The following is a 27967-nucleotide window of genomic DNA, read 5'->3' as shown; positions in this document are numbered from 1 at the left end:
AAGAAAAAAAAAAAGTTAAATATGCAAAATTAATTTTATTACTAATTAAAAGTAATTCTAAATTTATAATTAAATTAATAAAAATATCCATAAATGACAATAATTTAAAAATTAGAATACCAAATTTGAACGAAGTGGAAATTATATAATTATATAATTATATAATCCACACTTATTTGTAGATCAGGTTTTATATACAGAAAGAAAGCTCTACATCAAGAAAACTCATCAATGGCCTCTGCTCCGGGAAGTAATCACCTTGTTCTTGTTTCAGAATTCACTGATGAAAGAGTCAAAATTACACAAATGTACATTCCTGCTCTACACTAATTCCATTGACAGTACTCGAGAAGATGCAGGCTTCACGGGGCGGGGCCTCACCCCGAACTTCTCGGTCATAGAAGTTGTTTACTCAAGAATCAAACTAGTCTCATTATTCAATAGAAGATGTGGTAGGAGGAGACTGCCGTTTCGTTTCCTTGTCGGGAGTTGTTGCTCCAGTCGCCCCGTTCCCATTCAGGGATGCAGCAGCCAAATCTTTTGCTCCCAACGTCGTTTGAGGGGAAGATGGCGTGTCGTCGTCGATAGGAAGTGTTCTCTTAGAGCCATCCAAAGCAACGCCGAGGATTATATTCTCTTCTACGCCGGGCTTTGTTGTTGATGGATTCGTCGTCTGATCACCTTCTATCCTTGGCTGTGAAGCTGATGAAGTAGTTCCTTCTGGTTTCTTGACATCTTCCTGAAAGGAAACAGAAGAATGGATAGGCTTGTAGTTCTGCTTGTTGTTACTCCCTGAGCTATTTTTGGATTTCTTGGAGGAGCCAGAATCTTGCATTGAATTATCAGTATCTGATGTAGTTGTTTTGGCATCAGACGATGGCATATCAGCGATACCATTCGTACTCGACACAGACCTTGATGATGATTTATGTTTCGATTCACTGCTTGGTTTATCTTCAGAGGTCGACATCGGAACTTTGGAATGTATTTTTGTATCGGAGTCTCGTCCTTCTCCAGTCTTTACTTCCGTCTTTCTTTCGGATGGTGTTGCCTCTTTAGCTGCCTTGTTGTCACCCGACGACCGTGCAATGGGCTTACTGTTTTGTTCTCCAGTTGTTGTGCGTGATGTCCTACCATGGCTTTGCTTTCTATCATCTCCGTAAATTTTGTAGGGGGGTTCAATCATCAGCATGCGGCGATTCAAAGTCGCACCACCATGACCAAATATTGAATCAGAAAATGGAATGCTTTCCAAGTCTGAATCACTATGCATCTTCTGCACTGTGCGGATTGGTGTCGCAAGTCGAGCTCGGTGATGTCTAATGACTCTAAGAAGATCCAAAAATATAGCTTCCTGATTCATCAGATCACAAGTTAATCGAAAACAAACGACACAGAACTCGAATGTATTCAGACAAACTCCAAACCAATAAAATGGATCAATGGAATTGCTGAAACTTCTTTTGGAAGAATGAAAAGTATATAGAAAAAAAGAACAGAAAAGTTCAATTTACCTTCACACAAAGGTATTCTTCAAAATGTGAAGTCTTGACAAAGCAAGATATCAAAATCTAGCAAAAATAGGACAAAAATCAATTAGGATTTACGACGAACGAGGATTTAAACAAACAAGGATTTACGACGTTTTCTAAAAAATGATGCATAATCCTATCGGTTTGTCTCGACAACCATCACAAAACCTATAACTATAATGTTATAGGTTATTTAAATTATTTAAACATTGAGGAAAAAATTGAAAATTTCAGAAAGAAAAATAGTATTCAAGCTATAATGTCTAATACTGACCAAAAGGGCCTGATTTTCAGGATTCACGTTTTCCAAGAAAACTCTTCTATGCAATCTCTGTTGTTCAACCTGAGGGTTCTTTGCCAAGACTTTCCGCATGTCTGCGACAATATTCTGCAGAGAGATAAACATACGATCACCATACAACATGCGCCCATATGTACATACATACATTCATATAAAAAATCATAATAAAATGTTCTCACATTGATTTTACTGACATCCAAATGGCTGATGGCTAGGTGGGTTTTAATCCGCCAGTGAGTTTTTTGACTGAGATTTCTCACGACATTCATGGTAAACTTATGGTTTGGTATGTGAACTGCTTCACGATCTTCACCTCTAATGATCGTTGGCGACCACCACCCTACATGCTGCACTTGATTGAAATGGAAGTAAATGTCTAACGTGTTCGTATAAGACATGTTTCTAACTATACGTTAAAACTTCTAAATTAAGACATTGGTGTACGTTGATGACTAGAGTTTGCCAAATTACTTGTTTGACATCAACATTTTAAGGTACATGTTCATCAAACCTCAACAGTTCCAGAAACTTCATAGCCCTCAATCCTCGTTTGGATCCACTCATTTACAACGAAAGGACGGGTTGCATGAATCATTACACTTGAGAGAAAGTTGGTGAAAATCTAGGAACAGCGAGAGCAAATCTAAAATTAGTTAAAATAAACTTCAAGGAAACAGAAAACACAAACCATAATAATTGAAAGGCACCTCGCGGCCAGCTAATGTCAGCAACACAGTCCCAAGACCTCCAGCTGTAAGCCATTTTTGGGTTGAAAAGCCTAACAGCTCCATGAACAACGAGAGAGCAGCAACCCATACTGCAGAGTACACAGCTTTCCAAGCAAATTGAAAGCCCATCTGCACATAAGCATAGAACTTATATCACATTTCCATGGTTTTAAAAAAAAGCATGAAACATGAATTCCTGGGAGAATTGCATCATAAAGAATACAGAAACCCATATACTATGACATTAACGCGAAGTTTATCTGAAAAGCACTAGCTCTATATATTGTGTGTACTTGAAGTTTGTAATTTCAGGAATGCAAAGCTATTTGAACAATTTCTTTCTGATATTGAGATAAATAAGATAATGGATGCCACTCAAATTGTCTTCAAAGTAAAAGTAAGCAATATAGTCATGTATCAGCTATAGCTTGTGCTGAATTGCATCGTACAAGAAACGTGGAAAAGATAATCAAATGGTGCCTTGCTTCAAGTATAATGTCACATACCATACAACTCAGAGCTTACAACAAAGTCATCATAAAATGATCTACACATGAAACGTTCATTAACCATCAGAAACCTAATAACATGATATCTATTACGCATAGACTAAAAATGTGATGTTACAATGTACATACATTTCTCGCATCACTGGATTCACTAGTCTCTGAGAAGAATTTCTGTGCTTGTTGAATCATGCTACACAATCAACCAAAAAAAAGAAAAGGAAAGCAAGTGTTAATAAAATTGAATTTAAAGTATTTTAACATTCATAACAAAAGGCCTCATGTAAGGGTAACATATCCTTGCTGGCTAGATTATCTTTTTCATAGCTATGGTAGATTTCTTTACTATAGAGGTAAACTCATTGAGCACTATAAACGACGAGATCTCATATACTCACCTAGATAAGCAATACGCAAAGGCCAGTACAGTGGACAATGACCTAACAAAATTCAACACCCGTTGCTTCACAACTTGGCTAGACTCTGTAGGTAAAACTACTGGATCTAAAGCTCTGCAAAAGCAAGATCAGGAATATTAAACTAAATTAGCGAGAAAAATATCTCTGAAAGTACAACTGAGAAGAATAGTCCACGCCTCAACATATAAAATAATATATATCACGGACCTGCAAATAAGTGTTGCTCCAGTCCATAGCAATAATGGTTGAAGATACAAGGTCATGACTTTATATGTCTGGCTTTTCTTCCAGTTACTATCACTCTGCAGGAAAATTATCAGACAATGTGGAAACAGAAGAATACAATTAAAGAGAAAAAAAAATGAGAAAACAATGCCAATGCGACATAAGAGACAAAAGTTAAGTCAACATACATGGAGTAGGCTTCTTGTATAACGCAAAAATGGTCCAATACCCCATACAGAAAATATCATAATACTAACTGCAGGAACCATCTTAACCACTGGAGGAGGACAACCACCTAATACATTACAAAACCTGCGTTATGTGATCAAATGTGAAAAACCAGTAGAGCTCAAATTCTATCAATTTCAATCTTCAAGCTCATGTAGAAACTAAAATGAATGATATAAGAGATGGATATTTTGCCACAATGGAAATATTATTAATTACTCAAAGATGAAAAATGTATTTAAATTAATTTCAAGAGTCTACAAGGCAAATGCCAGAGTGAACATCTCACTTAAGATTAAACTAAATATATACTGTTATAGCTTTATATGTTTGTGTCACTCTTCAATTTTGTCCCTAGCCTTTCCAAAATTCTAGTTTCATCCACCATAAGATAAGGTTTTTTATCAAGTCATTACTGACTCACTAAACCTTAAAATCTACTAAAGAAGTCATAATTGAACATTAAAATATATTTTATTAACCAAGTTGAAATGAAACTGCCCTATGCTTTAATTTTATTGATTGAACTCCCCCACATACAAAGAGAAAAAAAATTATCCACTTCACATAACACAACCCACAACATTTTACTGGAGCCATTCTTTTAACGTGTACTACACGAAAGAACTGAGTGATAAAACTTAATATATAAAGAATAGCATTCAAACTTTTTTTAGAAGATTGAAGTAACAAATAGAAAACAGCACAACATTCAGGGACAAAATATATATTTAGCTTTAAGATTACATGCCCACAAATATCGCTAACTAAATTGAAATAAATACCTTATATTAGTAAAAAAAATGGCAATTTGTCAATCAACACCAGTAGAACAGTGATAATGAATGTACCATTAAAATTATGGTTACGCCATGAAAAACTAAAGTGCTCAATCATCTTAATTTGATTAGTAGAAAAATATGAGGTTAAACTACAAATTTTCTCCCTAAATTAATGGCTACTTTCTATTTGAGTTTTCATGATAGCACACAAGTTCCTAGTTTTTAATCAAATCACCATATTAGTCCTGGCCATCAAATGTGCATGCGATGTTTCAACAAAGATATGATGCCTCACTAGTTGCTTAATTTGCAACACTATTAGTGTGGTTGGCTAACTATGCGTTAAAATTTACCTCTAGAAGGAAAATATAGTTCATAGCACAAGGTCCAAGATAAACCTCAAATTGAGGCCACATAATGGGGTTGCATATTAAAAACCGTCAAATATAGATTCAAGAATTTGCATGCCCCTAATAACCACGAGATACAAATTTGAAATATTTTTGCAATTTCCCTCTCATAAATCCAATAACGCAAAATCGCTAGCCATGGCGGCCTCCTCGAATAATCTCTTTTTAGTGTGATGGTAGAGATGTGTGAAAAACCAAAAAGCCAAGAACGAGAGAATAAAATTTGCCAGGCATTTGAAGGCCGAAGGAATAGCGGTTTTCTGGAGATAGTGTGGGCATTATTCAAAGGAAGGATGATGTAAAGAATATTTTCACAGATGCTAGACTCAAACAAGTATTTTTTAGAAATGCCGCTGATCCAAAATCCCCAATTTTAATATTTTCTCAAAGCTCTAATATTGTCCTTAGTTCAACTTGTCTCAAGATTAGAGGTAAATTGTAATACATTTATCCAACATCACCCGTGTAAGCAATTATGTATCCATCTAAAGTTCTAATGAAATTTTCCTTCATATTATAGCCATTAACCAACATAGATTTTTCATAACAGGGCCAAATGAAACGCAAACCAACATTTGGGAACAAAATAATAAACTGACGTAAACTGCATCCAGATGGGTTGATTTTTTTATAATGAATGTGGTAGCTTTGATTTTAATAGTGGATGGGCGTGAAAACAGGGATAAAGATAATATACTTATTCTCCCTATGACACTAAGAACAATCTTACATAAGTCAAAGCTGGGAAAACTTTTGAGGCATTGAATATTGTGACATGAACCAGACAAAACTCACCTTGTCAACGCCACTATAGCAGCCTTCATCCCAGGGGGATCCAGTGGTTGGTTTGTCATCAATGACGAATGGCACCTGAATGCATTGTATCTAGAAGGCACAACGTAACTAGGTGGGTATTTCAAGCTAAATAAATGACTGCTCCAAGTGTTCTTCTGCTGAAACTGCAATAAGAAATATTCTCAAATATTTACTCTTAAAGGCAAGAATTTCTATATGCAATCAGTGCATCAAGTATACACACCCAAATACACATTGATATCATCCAATCCCATTTTGATATAAGGGAAGCATTCTTGATGACCTCCAAGGACAAAAGGTTTTTATGTTCTGATTTTAAAAATTAAACTGAAGTGTTTAAAGAACTTACTAAAAGAGATGATGGACTGGCTACATTCAGTAACCGTATGTTATTGCTATGAGAGGTAAACTGAAAAGAAGAATTAAATTTTGGATAAGAACAAAAAGAGACAATGAAACACATATATTTACCTGAGACTAATAAATATTTATAGTCTTGAGGCAGGGGAGAAGGTCTCTGTACCTTAAGATTTTCTTCGAGCAAATGGTTTTTCCACGGTCCCAGATGATAGGACAGTTGCAAAGAACCAACAAGAACCATTGCTAAGACTAACAAAATGCTGGGAGGATGAAAAGTGAACAATGAGACTTCTACACAGCCAAATGACGGCTGAAAACTGCACCAAATCATGCTTAATTGATACATGAATCACGAAAGCAATATAAATGGTGTAGAACCTACTTCTATTAATTGATAGTCAAGAATCTAAATTATGTACCACACCTTGGTTCTCTAACTTGCATCAGCAAACTATTTCCAAATTGATTAAAAGAAGAAACACAATAAAGTGAAACAGGAGTTCATAATCCACATATGCTCGTTAATTGGGCAATGAACATCGACTTCTAACAGTATACGTGCAGGCATGCACACACAGAGTTGTACGCTATCAAATTATTTTGTCACATACATCGAACAAGTAGAGGATGCTGGTTTTAAATATTTTCAGCAAAACAAGAAAATAGAAAAACATTTCACATTGCGTGGTCCTGCCAAGTTGCCAACTCATCAGGGTAAAAGAGGTCATATTTGTGACCTCAGTTTTATCGTCCTTTGAGTGATCGTGAGTCTTGGGAGGTAGTGGGACTTCTTTCCAGCATCTTCAATCATAGGGTTTTTTTTTTAGTGGGAGGGATGTTCAGGTTTGGGTTCCAAATCAATCAGAAGGATTCCCATGTCAATCTTTTTCCTCATTCTTTGTTTCCTTTCTCCCCGTCAGAGGCCTCAGTTCTTTTTTTTTCTTTTTCTTTTTTCTCTCTTTGGAAGGTCGAAGTCCCTAAAAAAAGTGAGGTTAATTGCTTAGCAAGTCTTACATGGTAGAGTAAACACCCAGGTTTGCAACTAGCAATTTTCTTCCTTAGTTTTGCGTTTGCAGTGACGTGTCATTTGTCGTCGACAAGAGGAGGATCTCAATCATCTTTTTTGAGATTGCAGTTTGCTTATACCCTGAGGAGTCAGATTTTTAAGGTGTTTGGGATTGATGTGGCACGTGATAGATTTTTAAGTTTGTTTATACCCTGTTGCTCTATGTTGGAGGACATTGTGATAAACCTTCCATTTCGTGATCAAGGAAGAGCCTTGTGGCAGAATTGTTCTCGTGGCGAGTGGCTTCAGAGGAATACTATAATTTTTTCAGAAGGATGGAGACACAATGAAGTTTAATGCGTCTTTTGGGGAAAAATCGTCATTTTGTAATTCTCAGCTTCAGTTCATTCCTTTGGATTGAAATTCATTTTCGGGCTTTTTTATAGCATTCCTCAATGAAAACTCGGTTTCTCACCAAAGAGAGAAAAAAAATTAGCCCGTACAAAGCGCCAACCGAAGTACGAAACTTAATGTATCCTCGATTTAAGCATCATGATAATAAAAAAGAACAAAGTGAATTAATAAACAAAAGCAATAACTCAACCAAAAACCAAAACATTTTTTCTCCAAACCCTAACATTCAGATCAAGACACAATCGCGGATTAGAATTCTACGAACAGTATCTTCTGAATAAAAAGAAAAAAAAAAAAAAAAAAAAAGTCAAACGGTAGAACAAAGGAAACATAATTTCAAGCGTTTGAGCAGAATCCAAACATACAGATTATAACCTGCAATAGATCTCAAATTGAGTAATCGACGAACATCTAAAAACTCGCGATGATAACGAGGACGGTGGTGGAATAAGAAAACAAACGCAAAAAGAAAGAACAAGAGAAGAACGCCAAAGTTAGGATTGGCAGAACAGGAAATTCAGGATTGAAGGGTTAAGATGTTACCTAGGGAAATGGAATCAAATTTTGTTGATGCCCAAAGCTGTAGAGCTTCCAATCGAGGCGCCGTCTCTGTTTCTTCTGTTCTTTTAGACGTTCATGCGTAGGTGGGAAGAAAAGAAAGGAAAAGAAAAAGAATGGGACCCACTTTTCAAAATGGATTTTGGGCTGCTAAATTCTATTTATATATATATATATATATATATATATATATATATATATATTAATAATTTCTTCCATTTTAAATGTCTAAATTTTTTATATTAATAAATTTTTAAAAATAAATAGTAAATATTTTGTTTCAAAAATATATTTGAGTTTTATCAAAAAAAAAAAAATTATTAATAACACCTTTTAACTTTTTATAAAAAAATTCAATAATACGTTAATATAACGTTTCAAAAATACATTAAAAAATAGAGAGCAATGATATTGAATGATCTGTATTGAAGAAATGTTTTTCATCTTGAACTCGATCGTATATTCACGAACTGAAATGTGCACTTCTTTAGAAGTTCTTAAGACTCTATTGACAGTTATCATGTTCGAGTTACGAAATTTTTATGAATAGTTGATTTTTGAATCATGCTTTAATCAGACGACACAAAATCGAGATATGGACTTCAACAATATTTTAGTAATTATCTTATTTAATAGCTACAAACTTTGAATTAAGCATCTCAATCCAGTGGGTACGAAGAAATAGTAAACATTGAATTACGTAGATACTCTTTGAAGTACTTACTTATCAACTATTGACTGACATTAACAAATTTTTAAACATATTTTATTATATATATATATATAATATATATATAATTTTCAATTTTCAACCACAATTGAAATATTCACACATTTTCCCAAAATTACAAATTATTGAAATTTAGATTAATAAAATGACGTATTTTCCAAAGTAAAATTGAAGAAAAAACGACCTAACCTATATCTCAATCATGATTGTATTGATCGAAAAAACTACTATGATTCAACTCGGTCATGATATTTAGGGGCATGTTCAATTAAACTCAAGGAAATGGAACGAGGCCCAAGGTCCATCCAAGCCCAAAACGGCCACACATCCATGGTAGTTTATACATTAAGATCTTAGAGAGAATCCACGACATTCTAACCATTGGAGGATTGAACGTTTCTTAAAAAAAAAAAAAAACTTATTCCATAACTTTAACATCGAGAACACTCATGCACTTTCAAAAGAGAATCAATATCGTATCAAGCTTTGCATAAACCATTTAATTCAACTCCACGAACAAATTTTCTTTGAAAAATCTCGTGTGAACAACTTTTATAATTTAAAAAAATAATAATAATATATATCTTCAACCGTCCATTAAAAGAGATATAATAATAGAGCAATTACAATAATTTTGTAATTTTGATGAGGTATTCAATGTTCAAATTGAAGTTTAAGGATACAACCATATCAACATTATAATTTAGTATGCACGTGGGAGAAGTGTGAGAAGTAAATGAATCGCTCCTTCCCCTCGACTTAGATTACTTCTTCGAAAGTCGAGAATTTATCATGTTTTCAAGTCGATCAGAAGCTCGGTACATTATCCTGACTTTAAAAAGAACAAAAAGTAGACAGGAGAAGATCATTTAAGATAGGAAAATTAATTTTGTATTTAGAAATATACAAAATAATAACGCCCATTTGACGAGGAACATCCAAAAAATAACGGAAATACCTGTAAATATGATTTGATTTGGGCACCCTCATGCGGATGAGGCGCCCGTAACAGAAACCGACAAAGGAGCTTCTTAGAAACCATAAGAAAATTTGTTTTCTTAAACCATAAGTAATTTAAAAATAATATTAAATAAATCAAAGACGTGTTTTTAGCTTTTTGAGAGGTCGGTGACAGAAAAATCGACACCGCCGTGTCATTTTAACAGCTTTTTTTTTTCTTTTAATTATTATTATTATTTCTTTCCAGAGGGTTTCACTTGGAATTCAACGCCCATAAAAACAAATAATTTAAATTAAAAAAAAAAAGGGTTAATAACTCAAAAGGCAAGAGAAAAAGGGGAGTCCCGCAAATTCCACGCTGGCAGTGGCTGCATTGTTAAAGTGCCACGTGTGCATTTTTGTTTGGATATAAAAAAATATTAAAAAGAATTATAGCTAAACAACTAATTTAGTACTAATGATTTATTTTTTTTGGTCATTCTTATAATTCTAAACGAACCCCTAATATTTAAAAAAAAATAAATTATAGTTTAAATTAGTTGATGGTTTTTTCTAAAAGTTAAATGGTAATTTTAAAATACACATTTTTTAAAATTTAAAATTTCAAAGTATATATTAAAATTGAATTACAAATATTAATTAAATATTTAAAAATAACTAATTCTAATTTTTATTAAAAACAAATATTCTAATAAACGACTCAAACAACTTGAACCAATCATTATAGGAAGAGTTGCAGAGAGTTGCTTGAGTAAAAAATAAAAATAAAATAAAATGCTATCGAACAATTGAGTTTTAACCTAAAAAAATATCATAACCCACTTAATAAAACCCACCAATATCCCTAACATAATCAGATAAATAGTACCAACAATATATTCGGAGATTTAAACAAAAACTATAAATATTCTCCGAAATAGGTATTGCTTTTTTGAGGTTGAAAATTAGATATCCTACCTAACATTTATCAAAATTAAAAAGAAAAGTATATAAAGATTGAATTAAAACGAAATAAATATAAATAAATGAAGAACCTTGGCTAAAAATAATTTCCTTTGAAGAATAAGTGAGAATAATTTGGGACAGAGAGGACAGATCTTAAATTGATTTTATTTTAATTATTGTTATTTAAAAAACACGTTATTGTAGCGAAGTTTCCTCTCCTCCATGATCTCATATTTAGTAAGAGAGATGATTGCTTTCTACATTCCATTTTCATTCAACTTCGTCTCTCTCTCTCTCTCTCTCTCTCTCTCTTTCTGATTCTCTCCCATCTTTCTCCACAGGGGTCTCTGTTCTTCCATTGTTTTCTGCTCCATCAAAGGGTTTCCAGCCAATTCCATGTCTTCTCTCTTCCCCTAGAGAGAGAATGACAATCAAACCCAAAGAACACAACAGAACAGAACACAACAGTAAAAACTCGGGAGAGGTTTGAAGATTAGAGAGAGAAGCCAATTTAGGATAGGAAAATCCCTCAGAAACCATCGACAATGTTGCAGAGAGCTGCAAGCAATGCTTATTCATGGTGGTGGGCAAGCCACATCAGAACCAAGCAGTCAAAATGGATGGAGCAAAATCTTATAGGTTCATCCCACTCCCTTCTCTTTTACCTTTTCTTTCTAAAACATCAATCAGAACTTGAATGTTTTTGGGTTGGAAACTTGAATGTTCATCTGGGGTTTCTTGATTTTCTCTGTGATTTCATTTCCATAATGAATTGTATGGTTTACTTCTCTTGGGTAAGATCGAGGTGGGGGTGTTCTAAGATCTTTGTTCTGAAACCTTGCTAAATTAGATAACAAGATCAATACCCAGATCGATTCTAGTTTGGGTAATAGAAATCATGGAGGAATGAGAGTTTCTGGAAATTGCAGATATGGAGGAAAAGGTCCAATATGCTTTGAAGCTGATAGAAGAAGATGGAGATTCATTTGCGAGGAGAGCTGAAATGTATTATAAAAAGAGACCAGAGCTGATAAACTTTGTGGAGGAATCTTACAGAGCTTATAGAGCATTGGCTGAGCGCTACGATCACATTTCGACTGAGCTGCAGAACGCAAACAACACGATCGCTTCGGTTTTTCCTGAGCAAGTTCAGTTTTCAATGGATGAGGAAGATGAAGAAGCCATGCCTAAGTTCCCTAAGAAGCAACCTGCTATGTCCAGAGGAAACATCCCACAAGTCCCCAAGGATCCGGTTGATTTGAAGACTGTCTTAACAACAGCGACCAAGAAGTTGAAGTCCAAAAAGAATGTGAAACAGGGAACTGCAGCTTCGTCAGTTGCCAAATCTGGTTTGAGCAAACAAGAGGCACTCAATGAGATTGACAAACTGCAGAAACAGATTTTGACACTGCAAACTGAGAAGGAATTCGTGAAGAGCTCTTATGAAGGCTCGCTTGCAAGGTATTGGGAGATTGAGAATCAGATCAAAGAGATGCAAGACAGAGTTTTCAACTTACAAGATGAGTATGGTGAAGGAATGCTGATTGAGGACAACGAGGCCCGTACTTTGATGGCGAATGCGGCTTTAAAGTCCTGCCAAGAATCATTGGCTCAGCTGCAGGAGAAACAGGAGAGATCAGCTGAGGAAGCAAGAATAGAGTCTACAAGAGTTGGAGAAGCGAGAGAGAGATTGGATTCTCTTAAAGGTGGGCTTCAAGGTGAAGAATCGAGCCAGGATAAGTCGCTTGCGAAGAACGAACCTGCACAGCAAAGAGAAGTACCTGACCAATTGAATAAAGAAGTTGACAGTGCAGCAGAAGAGAAAAAGAGAGCAGAGGAATTACGCCAACAAATCAAGAAGGAGTTGGAGGCCAGTACATGTCTTACCATAACAGAAATGGCAGAGAAGATTGATGAGCTTGTAGACAAGGTGATCAGCTTAGAAATCGCGTTGTCTTCGCAGACCGCTCTCATCAAGGAGTTAAGATCAGAAACCGATGAACTCCAAACACAGATACAAATCTTGGAAGATGACAAGGCATCAATAATTGATGGAAAGAACAATTTGCAACAAAAGCTAAAAGAAATGGAGGAAAAACTGGGTGGGATTCAGAATCTGAACAAAAAGATTGAGAATGAGAAAAGCAATTTCCAATCTCAAATTATTGAGGTACATTGTAATCTAGATCATCTTTCTGTTAAATTGCCTACCATACAGCAAGATGAGAAGCTTGAGCCAAAATCTTCAATAAGCACGGTGCAGCTCGAACAGCCAGAGGAACTCCCTGGTGTCAAGCAAGGTGTAATTGGAGCACATACAGAACTCAAAGAGCCAGAGGAACTCCCTGGTGTAAAGCAAGGTGCACTTGGAGCACATCCAGAACTCAAACAGCCAGAGGAACTCCCTGGTGTAAAGCAAGGTGCACTTGGAGCACATACAGAACTCAAACAGCCAGAGGAACTCCCTGGTGTAAAGCAAGGTGCACTTGGAGCACATACAGAACTCAAACAGCCAGAGGAACTCCCTAGTGTAAAGCAAGGTGCACTTGGAGCACATACAGAACTCAAACAGCCAGAGGAACTCCCTGATGTAAAGCAAGGTGCACTTGGAGCACATACAGAACTCAAACAGCCAGAGGAACTCCCTGGTGCAAAGCAAGGTGCACTTGGAGCACATACAGAACTCAAACAGCCAGAGGAACTCCCTAGTGTAAAGCAAGGTGCACTTGGAGCACATACAGAACTCAAACAGCCAGAGGAACTCCCTGGTGTAAAGCAAGGTGCACTTGGAGCACATACAGAACTCAAACAGCCAGAGGAACTCCCTGGTGTAAAGCAAGATGCAATTGGAGCACATACAGAACTCAAACAGCCAGACGTACTTCATGGTGTAACGCAAGGTACAAGTGGAGCACGTATAGAGCTCAAACAACTAGAGGAAGTTCCTGGTTTAAACCAAGATGCAAATGGAGCACATACAGAGCTCAACCGGCCCGACGAAAAGTTGAAAGCTCATGAGGGTTCTGATGATCCAAACCAAATGGGATCAGATGAAGCATGTCAGCCAACGGATTTGAGGCAAAACAAAGAACCAGACATTGAAATGAAATCATCAAATATGCAAACCTCTAAAGAAGAGGAATCACAGAGTTTCAAAGGTAAATCTGAGAAAGCTGATGCAAGTGGTAAGCTCATAAATCAAGAGAACGATGATCCAACCCAGGTGGATCCTCCAAATTTAGAAAGCAGTTCTAAGAAACTTGATGTTGATGCCACTTCTAGAAGTCTAGTAGAAGTTGCTGATATAAGGGATAAATCACAGAGTTCAAAAGGTAGTAACGAGCAATCCGATGCAGATGCTGCTTCCAAAAGTCGAGAGGTAATTGTTCAAACCTTGTCACTAAGTACTGAAGGCAAACCCGATAACAATGATGCTTATGGTTCTGCTAGAAATCCTGAAATGGTTGCTCAGACCGAGGCTAACTTACAGTATTCGGAGCATGGTTGTGAGGAAGCTGATGTGAATGTCACTTCTAGAGGTCAAGTAGAAATTGTTCAAACCCAGGATACTTCACAGAGTTCAGAAGGTAGTTGCGAGAAATCTTATCCAGAAAACACTACCAAGAGCCAGGACAGGACCGTTCTAGCCTTGTCAGTGTATACTGAGGATAATCCCCAGAAAAATGGCAGTGATGGTTCTGCTGGAAATCCAGTAGAAGTGGTTCAAACCAAGGCTAAGTATTCAGAAGGTGATGGAAATGGTACTCTGACAAGTCAAGTTGAAGAAATCCACAAACAGGAAAATCTAGGACACCCTTCAGAGAAAACAGAGGATGCGATGAAAGAGCAAAACAAAGAAGAGAAGAAGACTTTCGAGGCAGTTCGAGCAGAACAAGAAGAGAAAGTAGTGGATAAAGTAGATGAGCCAAATTGGCAGCAGTTGTTCATGAGTGGAATAGAAGGCAAAGAAAAAGCCCTCTTAACAGAGTACACTACAACTCTTCGAAATTTCAAGGATGCCAAGAAGAAGCTCAGTGAAATGGATGAAAAACATCGTGATCACCATCTTCAAACATCAAAGCAGCTACATGAGTTAAAAACTTCAAATGCATTGAAGGATCAAGAAATCAGATCCTTGCACCATAAATTGAATCTTCTGCAGAAATGTTTCTATGAAAGCAAGGAATCAATGGATCTAAGCACACCATCGTTAGATTTTAGTGCTTCAGACAACCAGAAAACCTCAAGCACATCGGATGATCAAAATGTCAAACCCATGATAACAGGGGACGACCCAGCTCAGTCCAAAGTACTGACACGTGAAATCTCCCATGAATCAGGATTAGACTTCAGCAAACTTCTAGTTCAAGAACCAGCCACTACATCAGAGATTGAAGAAAGACTCCGGATGAAGATTGACGAACTTTTGGAAGAGAACTTAGATTTCTGGTTGAACTTCAGCACTTCTTTCCATCAAATACAGAAATTTGAAACTAGGATACAGGATCTAAAATTGGAAGTTGCAAAACTTCATGAAAAAGGAAAGAAGATGGATGAGAGTGGCATTGGAAAGTACTCCTTGAAATCAGAAGCACGGCCATTGTACAAACACCTGAGGGAGATACAGACTGAACTTACCGTCTGGTCAGATAAAAGTGCAGCATTGAAGGAGGAGCTGCAGACAAGATTTTCATCATTGTGCAACATCCAAGAAGAAATAACAGCTGGATTGAAGGCGAGTGCCGAGGAAGACGATTTCACATTCACAAGCTATCAAGCTGCAAAGTTTCAAGGGGAGGTTTTGAATATGAAACAGGAGAATAATAAAGTTGCTGATGAATTGCAAGCAGCTTTAGATCACATAGCAACTCTTCAACATAAGGTAGAGACCAACCTGTCAAAGTTGAACGAGGAGTTCAAACTTTCTGGATCAAAGGGACAGGAAACTCCACAGCTGAGACACTCAGAGAGCCGAAACAGAATTCCTCTACGGTCATTCATATTCGGCGTCAAACAGAAGAAGCAAAAGCAATCAATCTTCTCTGGGATGGCACCTGTAATGCAAAAGAAGTATCATGCTTTGAGAACAGGAACTCCTCTGTAAATTATGTATGAACCTACCTTAATTTCTTTGTGATGGAATCTTGGAGTGCTGTTTAGTCCTACTTTTCAGATTTTTTTGGTCTGTATTATTTGGCAGAAGTGAGATTTTCGTAGACATTTGTGAGCTATTTTGGAAAAAACATATGCCTTTAATTCTGTGCTACATATCAGTTGTGAATGATGGGGGAAGTTTTATTATTTCAATTTGGAATCTTGGTAAATTGGTTATCAAACTTTTAAGGAACAGCACCACCCAAACTCAAATTCTAGAGACTGGTAAATCAAGACTGGTTCACACTATAAGAATTGCAGAAGATATACCTGCAAATGGCGATTGGTTCTTCACACAATTAGAGGCTCCTCTATTTCCAACTAATGTTAGAGGCAAGGCTCTGATTTTGTTCCTTCTGCGATGCTAATTTCCATTGATCGTTAAAAGAATAATAACACATATAAACACCATTTTCAAATCTCAACGCCAAGTGATTCATATTTTGATCTATGTTTTAAACAATAATCTAAAAGCTCTAAGCAGGCTAAAATGTGGTGGAAAGGAAAGTTCAGTTGTAGAGTTTACAAAGATCACCAACCCTGCGGTTTGTTCAGTAATTTATATAAAGAAAAAATTAGCAGTTCATTTGCCTTTGTCACCATCTCTCGGAAGCTTTATACCCATGAGTCCAAGAAGGTTAGATGCAGGACCAGGCAGTCCTTCTTGTGATGAAAAGGAATCAAGAAAGCTCTTTACAAGGTTCACGTCCACATCAACAGGGGTGAAATCCTCCTCCATATGGTCAGTGGTATGTGATGTTCCCTACAATTTTTTTTAAGATGAAAATGTGAGACGTACACAAATAATAAAACAAGACATCACAAATTATAATCGAACTGTAAATAAAAGACATTTGCCACCCAACAGCATATCATTGATCATACAGCCCCACATACGATTGTGTCATGACAAAAGAAAAACAAGCTCTTTTCAGAAAACAGTTTCGTTGTTATCAATTGAGAGGGTGAAACAAAAATCTAAAAAGAAAAAATAATAGCTATTCATAGGGCCATTCTGAGAAAGGTCAGAGTTAAGAAGAGTCCCAGATGAATGGGGTTGAAGTCAGAAAAAACAAGGAATTTGCAGCATCATGCACAAAGAAGAAAGAAAAGTACCTCATCTTTCTGGGAAGCTTCTCCACTAGCACGATAAAAACTTTTCTGGAGAGTACTACTCTTCAATTCTTCACCCAAAGCATCTGAATAAGATTCCATGAACATATTCTCTCCATCTACATTATTAGTATCTGTGGCACCATCACTCTCATCATCTTGAGATTCATCTGAAAAGCAAACAACAATTGCAACTTAATGTTTGAGGAATCCATCAGAACCTCTTTTCTAATCAGAAATAATTTGACTGAAGACATCAAAAATTCTGCTCGGCATGAAAAACAGGGTTAAGGAATTCCTCAGCAGCAAGACTGCAAGGCATGGTAGAAAAACTTACAATCCAGTTAGGGATATTGAAATATTTTAAAATAGTCCGAATCATAAACTTCATGAAAACCCTTTAAACAAAATCCAGTGTTAAATAAAAGAATGCACAAAAGTAAATATAGACAGTGTTAAATGGTAGAGCTACCTAGGAAATAAATTAAAATAAAATCAAACAAAAGCATGGAGGGTTCTTCCAGGCTATAGCATTTTGACTTATGAACTGAAAGATAATAAACCCGGCCAAAACTTAATAATGTTTGTGAAAGGTATAGAATTTCATTTACCAAAATCCAAATCAGAAGAGGATTCATCTTCATTTTCAACATCAGTAGAAGTCTCCATGGATGCGTGATGGCTCATCACTGATTCCATCTCTTTAATAAAGCGATCTACATCGATGTTCACATCTTCTGGCTCCCTTTAAACATAACGGGTTGTATTATATTTAATAGTTCAACATATGGATATGAGATTATCAAATTTGTAGCATTCCCAAATATAGAATTAAACTTGTGCCATTGTGCGAGACGTTATGAAAGGAAAATCACAAAATAAAAATAACAACCACAACCAGTGGCTTTGCAGTTATTATGTGAAAACTATTAGTTTGATTCATTCGTATGTAGCTTACCTGTTATCGGACACCTCTACTCCCTGAAAGCTTGATAATTTTTTGACGAATTTCTGCATGGATTTTGATATATCACCTAGATCAGGCTCGTCCATACTATAGCTGGATGATGGATCAACTTGCTCCTTTTTAGATTTCTGCTTCTCGTTAAATTCAGAATTAGAAATTTCCATTTCCTTCTGTCTCTCTAAGAGGGCTGCATTCAATTCATCATCCCCATTGTAAAGCCAAGAATCATCATCAGAAGGAGGGACATCCGGACCCTTGAAATCTTCCACTGAATAAGGAGAAGCAAGAATCTCATCTATGCGTCTTACTGGAGCACTCATCATGTTACTGCAACATATAGGAACTTCTCAGTGTGTACTATAAAAACAAACAACTCAGGAAAACTTTACTAGACAAAGATAGAAACAATCGTCATGTTCCGGGATTCATGTGATTAATCTGAAGAACTACAATTATAAATCAAATGCAGTCATTGTTGGACTGTGGTTCAATCCCAATTTAATATGGAATCATGTATGCTAGGAGTTCAAAATTCCAATTTCAAATGACATAACACAAGGGTTGTACTACAGACGAACTAAGTTAACAGGGTTAGTCTGCTGAATCTATATAATAAAGCTTAAAATATCCCTATATGGGAAATTTCAACAGTGAGAAAAGTATAAGTACCTAGTTCTTGAAAAGAGTTCACTATTCTTGTAATATTCCTCCGCATTCTGCATCAACCTCCCATGCTCCTTTGAACCCGGAAGTAAACCTTGGAAGTATCCGCTACTTTCTAAACTCTCCTTAAACGCCTCCCATGTCTGGCTTTTCCCTTCAGACCCCTCCTGTCTTCTTAGTTGATATATCATCTCAAATCCGCATGCTATCTTCATTCCCAATTCAGCTTCCGTGTGTATTGAAGCATTGGTCCTATTGGGCATCGGATAACATTTGGGCGCCTGAAAATTCTGCTGCATCAACTGTGCAAACATTGCCTTCGACATCTTAACGGACACGCATACCAATTCTTCTTCTCTTCCTCTTCCCAAAAACTTCTCCATTTTTGCGGCGAACTTCATGGTGTCTATGTCACGATCGTAAAACCCCTCAACTGCCAGCGAAATCAAGCAGGGTTCATGCTTCAACACCTGAGCAACTGATACAGGAACCCTAACCCTAGCTTTGTGTATGTTCATCTCGGCTCGCCGGGGATAATCCGAAATCTTTTTCTTCACAGCCAGCTGAACCGACTCAGACGCCCTAGATTCCTGATCAAACTCCACCAAGAACTTAAGCGAATCAAACAAATTAGGATCCGGTAACCGGTGTTTGGGTACAATATGGAGGCTACCATTGCGGATAAAGACACGATTGAGACTATTCTCAGGGTTAATCCATCTAGGGATATGGAATGCTGCCTCGATAAGCAGAAATTCGCCGTCCGTGTCCCAAACTCGGATTGAAAGAGAAGTAAAACATTTGGAAATGTGAAAAAGAAGAAACACAGTGAACCATTCGTCTTCAAGGTTGTCACCGAAGCGAAGCTTCCCGTGAAGGTGGGGAAGGTGGGTGGAACAAACGCAGGGGGATTTGAGGATGGAAGAAGGTGAGAGAGAAAAGGCTTCGTGCTGCCATATGTAGTTGGAGGTGAATGAAGCGATGGAGTTTATGATTTGAAGGTGAAGGGATTGGAGGATGGAAGCTACCTCGGCGGCATTGCCGGAGCTCAGAGAGGCGTCGGGAAATATGGCGTAGAAAACAGTATCATCAGGGAGCCTGGAGCTGCTCTGATTGAAAATGGACGAAGAAGAAAAAGGGCCCGTCGCCATTGAAATCTCTCTGAACTTCGCGAACTTCGCAGCTGCTTCTGAAACATTCAAATATGGTTTCCGAGACGCTAAATTGGATATTTATTTATTTATTTTTAATTCTTTTTTTCTTATTTTTTTATTAAATTTCTATATAAAAAAAATTAAAATTAATATGTGCAGCAATTAATTTTTTAAAGTTTTGAATTTATTTATATACAAAATTCAAAATATTAAATATAAAATTGAAGTAAATACAAGCACTAACACAAATTTTAAAATTTATAAAATAAAATTATAATTAAATATTACTTAAAAAATTCATGAATATTTTTTAACCGAGTTTTAGTTTAAATATATTTTTTATATTTATATTTATATTTACAAGCACTAACATATCTTTGTGACATATTATTCATTATGAATATGTAATTGACGGATTTTGTTTCGTTTTGGAAGAGAGAGAAAGACAAATTTCTGATGATTGATAGCTCTCTTCTTTTAAAGCTTATGTCGTCGTATTAGACTATTGGCGTTTTATCTGCATCTTCTTGACCAAGACCCAGAAAGAAGGGGTTCGCTTTATTTGGGATTTCATAGCACATGAAAAGGCGAAGCTCGAGACAAAAGATCTTCTTTCTAAGATTCAATTCAGAGACCTTGTCTCCACATTGGATCAAGAACAGGATCAGAGGGATAAAAAATATGGGCAAACTTCGGTTAAAACAATGCCGTAGAAAGCTATTCTTTCGGAGGTAAATTTAGTGATTGTGAGTTTTTCTTTCTCCTGGCTTTCCAGGGCATCTATTTGAAAAACCAGCCTTTCTGGGCGAGCAAGGTGGTAAAAAATAATAATAATCTAATAGTAATTCAAAATTATTGACTTAATATAGACAATTTTCTTAAAAACTCAGTTGGTTTTACAGGGATTGAAGGTTCAAGAGAAAGAACCAATTCCCAAGGTCAGAAACGTAAGAGAATTATGGTTCCCGCTTCTTCTGTACTAGCTACCCACACTTTATGTCCTTTCGTTAGGTCCATCTTCTTGCACGTGTTGCCAACTTACTCGTAATACCTCCAATGCAAAACAGTAACAAAAAACGAATGATAGAAATTTAGATCAGTAAAAATGCAATGAGAGATCGAAAAAAACCTAGACAAAGAAAAGAGAGAAAGGAGACATAATGTTTTAGAGGGAGACGACAGTAAAGGAAAAGGTTTGTATAACATAGATGAGAGAGCGAAATTGTGATGAATGTAACAACATGAAATAAGGTGAAAGAACGTGGTGACACTGATTTCATACATGAACGAGACAATCGAAGAGATAGAGATTTCATACAACTTAAGAGACATACTTTTAATTCAGTCTAGTCCAATTGAACTCTTAACGTACTCTCGTAACCCTAATTTCATATATGAATGAGATAACCAACGAGACAGATTTTTAATCTAGTTCAGCTCAATCGAACTCTCAACATGCTCTCGTAACCCTAATTTAATATATGAACGAGACAACTGAAGGAACAAATTTTTAATCCAGTCCAACCCAACTGAACTTTCAACATACTCTCGTAACCCTAATTTCATATATGAATGAGACAATCGAAGAGACATATTTTTAACACAGTCCAACCCGATCACATACTCTCGTAACCTTAATTTCATATATGAATGAGACAACGGAAGAAACAGATTTTTAATCCAGTCCAACCCAACCCAACCCAACTCTCAACATACTCTCGTAACCCTAATTTCATATATGAATGAGACAACTGAAGAAACAAATTTTTAATCCGGTCCAATCCAACCGAAAAGACAGATTTTTAATCCAGTCCAACCCAATCTAACTCTTAACATACTCTCGTAACCCTAATTTCATATATGAACGAGACAACAGTAGAAACAAATTTTTAATTCAGCCTAACCCACCCGAACTCTCAACATACTCTCATTACTCTAATTTCATATATGAATGAGACAACCGAAGAGATAGATTTTTAATCCAATCCAACCCAATCCAACCCTCACCGACTCTCGAATCATGCCAACTTTACCATCGAGTAAAAACGACCCTATGGCCACAACTTCGCCACAGTTTGGGCTTGGACAAGGTGAGCCATGGCTAACCATATTGAAAGGGAGCACTAAACTTTACAAAATTCAACTTCCAGTTTAGTTTCCATACCAAAAAAAACCCTCCACACCTCTTTCTTTGCTTTCTTCCTACTCAAGAGGGGTTAAGAGTTGAACTACATGATTTCGGATATAAATCCGAGTCACCCGAACAGCGGCGACAAACTAGTCGGGTCCTAATGTTAGCTTAGCTGCATGCATTTGCATCAATCTATCACTAAACTAGGAAGATCTAATACGACTGGTGAGGCCAAACAACAAACTCGGCTGCTTGAGGTCCCAAAGTCACCGGAGCTGCAATGGCTGGGCTGGTCGACTCCGAGGAACCGATCGCGTTAGGCTGAAGATGATAGTAATTATGGTGATACAGCATAGCTGCGGCATCGTATGGAATTCCGCACGGGATCGACGGTACAGACACAGCTTGGATGGCAGTGCCTAAGTTCATATTGTTGTTTCCATCGCTGCACTGGATTGCTTGATCATGATTCAAAATCGGTTTCTGCTCGGCTTCCAAGCAAAGCTTCAGCCTCTTCGCTGCTCCCCCGATCGGCAATGCACTCTTTGCAATAGCTTCCACGTCGTAACGACTCATCTCGAAGTTCGTCACGGCGTTCAAACCCCTGAACTTGATTGCTGCTATGTCGTAAGCCTCAGCTGCTTCCTCTTCCGTAGCTACAACACAAGAACCAAGTTATAGTATTAAACATCAACATTCGATGCAGCAACATGGCCCGAGATAAACCTACCAAACGTCCCGAGATACAGGTCCTTGTTCCCAGCAACACGGCCAATTCTCGCCTGCCATCGACCCTGCTGATGATGCCTAGTTACACCTCTATAAATCGACGCACCCCTCGAGAAACCACTGCTCTTTCTGAAGTCCAAATGAAAAACTTTAAGGAGAAACTCGACAACGCCTAAAAACAAGAGAAGAGAAACACAATACCCCGAAAGTTACCTTCGCAAAGAAGCGATAAACTCTTGCTTCGTGACATGTTTCATCTCGTCCAATTCTTTAGAGTAATTCGAAACCTACGAAACGAAACGAAACGACATCATCGACATCGAAGCAAGAACTATCAAATAATTATGAAATTATAAATATAAATAATATTACAGGAAAATTGGTGGTAGCAGTGGGACCCCAGTACTTCAAAGCTGCCAAATCATAAGCCCTAGCTGCTTTGTCCTCCTTATCATATCCACCTATACATACACACACACACGTGTATATATATATATATTACATGTTCCATAACATAAAGTAATTTCTAAAACAATGTAAAGAAGGGGAAGAAATTCCATACCTAAGTAAACTGAAGAACAAAGGGTTGGAATGTGAATGCCAGCACGAAAAACGGCACCGAGAGTTCGTGCAATAAACAGACAATCTCAGCTCAGTAAATCGGCAAACGAACATCGAAAAAAAGATCGAATTTTAGCGTAGTCGAAAAGAGGTCAAGCCTCTACTCATGTTAATACATAATGGACATCAAAGAAGGCTACAAATGAAGGGTCGAGTCGACTAAGACATAGCCATCTAAACCCGAGTAGTTTCTAAAACCCCAATTCCAATACCCTCGATCGAATTCTTCCTAGCATAGTCTAAACACCATTCGAGTCCGCTCATGGATTCCCAAACCAAACAAAACCTAGGGAGTTGCAAGCCATTACCCAGCCCAAACCCACCGCTAGTAGATATTGTTCGCTTTAGCCCGTTACGTAACACCATCAACCTCACGGTTCTAAAACGCGTCTACTAGTGAGGTTTTCACGCCCTTATAAGAAATGTTTCATTCCCCTCTCTAGCCAATAAGGGATCTCACAATCCACGCCCTTGGAAGCCCAGCGTCCTAGCTAGCATACCGTTCCGTGTCTAGCTCTGATAACAATTGTAACAGCTCAAATCCTCCCTTAGTAGATATTGTCCTCTTTAAGTTTTCCCTTTCAGGCTTCCTCTCAACGTCTACTAAGGAAAGGTTTCCCACACCCTTACAAGGAATGCTCTGTTCCCCTCTCCAACCAATGGTGGGATCTCAAACCGTCGACCCCGGTTCTACTTAACTAAGCCCCGTCCATGTCCAACATCGACGGGATGGAATTAAGGGCAAGTGAGTTGGTTCCAAAGGATTAAAAAAAGGGAATGAAATGGTGGTTTGGTCAAACCCTAGTTGGGATGATGAAGAAAGCAAAAGCAAAAGCAAAAGCAAAAGTTCAAAAACTCAGAAGAGGATTCAGACTCCTCTCTTCTTTAATCACTATATGGATATGGGTCGCATCAATTAACTCAAAAGAGACACAAAAAAGAACAACTTTTAACAAATGAAACAAAATGGCGGCACATCCGATCAAATCAACCCATTATAATTCATTTCTCTTTCAGATCCGCCATTAAAGAAACCTCTGAAACTCTTCTTCATGCATGCAAAACCCTTCTCTTTTTCAATTTTAACTCAAAACCCATCAATAAAACACCCATCTTTTTCAATTTTAAGCAAAACCCATTAATAAAAAAGACATCTTTTTGAAAGAACACAAACCAACCTTGTCGTCCTTTCCTAGCTTGACCCTCTCTTCTACAGCTATTGTCCCATAGATGCGCTTCATATCTCCCCGTCCATCTATGTCTGCAAAAATCCAACACCCATTTAATAAAATCGCCATTAAAACCCAAAAACAAGCGATTTAAAAGATATTTGAATCAACTAACCTAGTGACTCCTCTGTAAATGGAAGTTCTCTGGCCAAACGTATCAGCGATTTTCTTGGAGGAATCAGAATCGACAGCGACAACAGCCGACGCCGTGTCGGAGCTCTGCACGACAGCAAGAGACAGAGCACCAGTGGGGATCTCAGCAGCGGCGATCTGGGTTCTGGTAATGGAAACAGAGTCATCAACTTCAGAGCCAGAGTTACCAGAAAAAGCTTGAAACGCCGCAATGGTTTTAAAATCCTGTTGGTCCCCAAAATAAGCATGGTCGTAAATATGAGTCAAAGACGAATCTTGTGTCTCTGTTTGACTGTCGGAATATCGCATCATCGGCGAAGAATCACCGAGGAAATCCTCAAGCTTAGGTTCATGATTATGATGAGAATTAGCACTGCCACTCCATCCTTGAACAGAGTAAAAAAAAAAAAAAAAAAAAAAAAAAAAAAAAAAAAAAAAACACAAACATCGAAACTCGTAAGTATTTGACTTCTTCCCAGAAACTAAAAAAAGGAACAATTTTGAATAGTTTGCAGAAACCAAAATCCAAAACTAAACAAAACCCATTTCAGAACCATCACTTTCAAGCACTTTCTCAGCAACCAAACACAAAACAAGCAAAAAAAAAAAAAGTACCATTATTGGAGTAAAAACTGTCCAAAAGATAGTGCGGAGAGGGAGTGGAGGGTGGCTCATAAGGAAGAAACGGAGAGTCAGTAGAGCGAAGCATTTCAATGGGGGAAAGAGAGAAAGAGAGCCAGTTAGTGGGCGGCGGCGCCATTTTTGTTTGCTAAAAGCTCTGTAAATGGGTGTTGTGTGGAGCAGAGGAGGAACAGAGGAGGGGGTTATAAAGCAGAGGAAAAGAAGGGAAGGGTTCAAAATGGGGCGTTACTGAAATAGAAGGGATCCCATATCAGGAAGAGGCGAGTACGAGAATCACGAAGCAGGGGAAAGGCAGGGGAGGACAATGCATGCAGAGAAAGGGAGGAACATTTGGAAGAGGTGGAGGAGGAGGTGGAGGGTTATAATGGGAGAGGGAAGCGGTTCGAGTTGGCAGACTGATTATAATATTTATGGAATTAAATAACTATGAACAAATTTTGTCTGAAAGAAGGTTGCGAAACATCCGGGCTATTTAAATTTTTTTTTTTTTTTTTAATTTCTAATGCTAAAATTCTAAATTTATTAAAATATTAGACAAAATCTAGGATCTCGAGTAAAATTAAAAGTCGGCCCTAAATAATATTCGAAAGATTTATCTGGGTTCAAGTTAAAAGCCGAACCATTGAATTGAGTTTAAAAGATGTCTCAACTCAAGTAATCCAAACCGACAACCACCTTAAACACGGCTAATAGTCTCGATATACTTATAAACGGTAACTTTAGAAAAAAAAAAAAAAAAAAAAACAGACAAATTTAGTCTTTTTGTGTCAGGCGAACTCATTTTGTCGTTTACTTCTTTTTAAATTAAATTACGAGTTTAAGGTTGACGAGAGCGTACGATCGATTGACGTTTATCGATTTTGACTTCAGTGAAATTAATGAATTTATTTTTGGTAAGTTTGTTTTTAAACTATAGTTTTGTATTTGGATTATCGCTGCTACTACTACGTTAAAAATAATAAATATTTTATTTTATTTACATTATTGTCAAATTGTCTACATTTATTTTGTAAATTTTTTTAAAAATAAGTTTGTTAATTGAACATGATAAATACAAAAAATACAAATTTAAATTATTATTAAATAAATAAATAAATAAACAGTTTTGAGAAAATAAAGACCCGAAATTAAGGAATAAACTGAAATAATTTTGAAAAGTAAAAAATAGTGAGATATTTTCCTTTTTTGGTAGGAGTAAAATTAAATTAAATTAAAGGATATACTTAACTGACCAATGAATTAAAGTGATAATTTCACCCACTTGTCATGCATGCACGTCACCTACTTATGACTTAATTACTTCTCGTGAGCCCGTGTGACTTCTGTGGACCTTTTTTTTTTTCTTTTTTAAATTATTATTATTATTTAATTATAATTATAATTATTTTTCATTGGTACAATTTTTTTTTTTTATGAATTTCATAAGTAAATAACCAATAGAAGAATAAGAAAAATAAAATAAAAGAGGAATATGACGTAATAATTAAAAAAATATTTGAATTATGTTAAATGGAATTCAATGCACCTAATTATAACAATAAATAAATGTAAATATATTATTAGATTAAAAATTAATCAATAACTAATCCAGTGATTTTCATTGGTTAAACAAGGATTATTGTTACTTCTCATGACTCATATATAGAGACTGTGTCTGTACTCGTGAAGTCAAACCAAGAATCTTATCGAATCACACTATTTTTATTCAAATAAATCGTCCGAGTTTGATTATAATATAAAATTAAATTTATCGTAATTATAACGACTCATGCCCATAATTTGAAATCCAGATTGGATGACACCAATATTCTCCTGCATCTCCTGCAACATAATCACATTACTTACGGAGCAAACATTCTCCCACGAACCAACACGAGTCTTTTCAATATGTTTTGTCCTTCACTCATAGACTTTAGTTCATTCATGTACGCTTCGTTTACTCATGTGTAACAGTAACTCACTCATTTAAGAGCGTGAGTAGAGAATGAGAATCTTAGAAAAAGAACGAGGGGTAAAATCTGTAATTTGGTTTCATATATATATTTTATTATTTAAAATAATTTTATTTTATAGTACGGAGCTGGTTTGAAAAATCGAATATTAGGAGGCAGATATTGCAGAAACCACAAGCTTTCAATTTAATATTGCATGTGCTCATTAAATATATATATATATTTATTTATTTATTTATAATTATAATATAAAAAAAATAATTCTCACATTTTTCATCCATCAATTTTAACATTCTTTCCACACCTATTTAATTTCATCCTTAAATTTCTATATATTAATTTATTGGAAATTCTAAAATTTTGATAAAATTATTGTTAGTTGATTTAATTCCATAAATTTTAAATTAGGTATGAAGTTAAAAAGTAATTTTACTTTTTAATTAATTTCTAATTTCCTTTCCATAAATAATTTTAGTTGGAATAAAATGGTAAACTTTAATATTATTTAATTAATTAAAATCGACTGCAAATTTGAATTTGAAAAAATTAAATTATTACAA

General features: G+C 36.3%; 4 protein-coding genes and 1 long non-coding RNA gene across 14 annotated transcripts; 1 reads left to right on the top strand and 4 right to left on the bottom strand.

Moving 5' to 3' along the window:
* Positions 1-124: 124 nt before the first annotated feature.
* On the bottom strand, positions 125-8416 carry LOC111810327 (mechanosensitive ion channel protein 2, chloroplastic). 9 transcript variants are annotated; one of them, XM_023697026.2, is made up of 14 exons: positions 8271-8416; positions 6471-6624; positions 6297-6356; positions 5927-6090; positions 3900-4023; positions 3694-3788; positions 3466-3579; positions 3200-3260; positions 2541-2690; positions 2345-2455; positions 2013-2180; positions 1807-1920; positions 1515-1571; positions 125-1354 (listed from the first exon to the last, which is right to left on the bottom strand). In XM_023697026.2, exons 2-14 carry the CDS (start codon positions 6546-6548, stop codon positions 434-436), a joined length of 2217 nt encoding a protein of 738 aa, XP_023552794.2. In that variant the 5' UTR covers positions 6549-6624; positions 8271-8416; the 3' UTR covers positions 125-433. The 9 variants fall into 9 exon arrangements, with proteins under 9 accessions (XP_023552794.2, XP_023552796.2, XP_023552799.2 ...); XM_023697028.2 differs by having other exon boundaries at positions 6471-6567; XM_023697031.2 differs by lacking the exon at positions 8271-8416 and adding an exon at positions 8103-8247 and having other exon boundaries at positions 6471-6567.
* Positions 8417-11069: 2653 nt separating this feature from the next.
* LOC147789393 (uncharacterized) lies at positions 11070-12947 on the bottom strand. 2 transcript variants are annotated; one of them, XR_015411673.1, is made up of 3 exons: positions 12808-12947; positions 12438-12680; positions 11070-12307 (listed from the first exon to the last, which is right to left on the bottom strand). It is a non-coding gene; the product is annotated as an uncharacterized LOC147789393 (long non-coding RNA). The 2 variants fall into 2 exon arrangements; XR_015411672.1 differs by having other exon boundaries at positions 11070-12266.
* Positions 11418-16227, top strand: LOC111810235 (protein NETWORKED 2D). Its single transcript, XM_087117374.1, has 2 exons — positions 11418-11559; positions 11850-16227. Exons 1-2 carry the CDS (start codon positions 11466-11468, stop codon positions 16022-16024), a joined length of 4269 nt encoding a protein of 1422 aa, XP_086973500.1. The 5' UTR covers positions 11418-11465; the 3' UTR covers positions 16025-16227.
* Positions 16228-16419: 192 nt separating this feature from the next.
* Positions 16420-20033, bottom strand: LOC111810236 (suppressor-like protein). Its single transcript, XM_023696885.2, has 5 exons — positions 18824-20033; positions 18146-18481; positions 17799-17932; positions 17191-17357; positions 16420-16837 (listed from the first exon to the last, which is right to left on the bottom strand). The coding sequence occupies exons 1-5, from the start codon at positions 19966-19968 to the stop codon at positions 16658-16660; spliced, it is 1962 nt and encodes a 653-aa protein (XP_023552653.2). The 5' UTR covers positions 19969-20033; the 3' UTR covers positions 16420-16657.
* A 1921-nt stretch (positions 20034-21954) lies between these two features.
* LOC111810238 (AP2-like ethylene-responsive transcription factor AIL6) lies at positions 21955-25842 on the bottom strand. Its single transcript, XM_023696886.2, has 8 exons — positions 25429-25842; positions 24797-25199; positions 24631-24713; positions 23394-23402; positions 23204-23292; positions 23045-23118; positions 22833-22960; positions 21955-22758 (listed from the first exon to the last, which is right to left on the bottom strand). The coding sequence occupies exons 1-8, from the start codon at positions 25571-25573 to the stop codon at positions 22316-22318; spliced, it is 1374 nt and encodes a 457-aa protein (XP_023552654.2). The 5' UTR covers positions 25574-25842; the 3' UTR covers positions 21955-22315.
* Between the last annotated feature and the right edge of the window lie 2125 nt (positions 25843-27967).

The sequence above is a fragment of the Cucurbita pepo genome, chromosome 14 (assembly GCF_057944985.1).
Source record: "Cucurbita pepo subsp. pepo isolate OVF chromosome 14, ASM5794498v1, whole genome shotgun sequence".
NCBI classification, from domain to species: Eukaryota; Viridiplantae; Streptophyta; class Magnoliopsida; order Cucurbitales; family Cucurbitaceae; genus Cucurbita; species Cucurbita pepo.
The sequence above is the reverse complement of the archived record's forward strand: the minus strand, read 5'-3'. Positions and strand labels throughout refer to the sequence as shown.

Excerpts from the sequence above, each read along its gene's own strand:
- LOC111810327 (XM_023697026.2), bottom strand. The coding sequence starts at position 6,548 with ATGGTTCTTGTTGGTTCTTTGCAACTGTCCTATCATCTGGGACCGTGG. Across the intron at positions 6,357-6,470 it reads TGCTCGAAGAAAATCTTAAG|TTTACCTCTCATAGCAATAA; the intron begins GTACAGAGACCT and ends TCTTCTTTTCAG. Across the intron at positions 2,456-2,540 it reads TGACATTAGCTGGCCGCGAG|ATTTTCACCAACTTTCTCTC; the intron begins GTGCCTTTCAAT and ends CGCTGTTCCTAG.
- LOC111810235 (XM_087117374.1), top strand. The coding sequence starts at position 11,466 with ATGTTGCAGAGAGCTGCAAGCAATGCTTATTCATGGTGGTGGGCAAGC. Across the intron at positions 11,560-11,849 it reads GATGGAGCAAAATCTTATAG|ATATGGAGGAAAAGGTCCAA; the intron begins GTTCATCCCACT and ends TGGAAATTGCAG.
- LOC111810236 (XM_023696885.2), bottom strand. The coding sequence starts at position 19,968 with ATGGCGACGGGCCCTTTTTCTTCTTCGTCCATTTTCAATCAGAGCAGC. Across the intron at positions 17,358-17,798 it reads CTCTTCTGATTTGGATTTTG|ATGAATCTCAAGATGATGAG; the intron begins GTAAATGAAATT and ends TTTGCTTTTCAG. Across the intron at positions 16,838-17,190 it reads AAGCTTCCCAGAAAGATGAG|GGAACATCACATACCACTGA; the intron begins GTACTTTTCTTT and ends AAAAAATTGTAG.
- LOC111810238 (XM_023696886.2), bottom strand. The coding sequence starts at position 25,573 with ATGGCGCCGCCGCCCACTAACTGGCTCTCTTTCTCTCTTTCCCCCATT. Across the intron at positions 23,119-23,203 it reads CTGCTACCACCAATTTTCCT|GTTTCGAATTACTCTAAAGA; the intron begins GTAATATTATTT and ends TTCGTTTCGTAG. Across the intron at positions 22,759-22,832 it reads CCTGTATCTCGGGACGTTTG|CTACGGAAGAGGAAGCAGCT; the intron begins GTAGGTTTATCT and ends CTTGTGTTGTAG.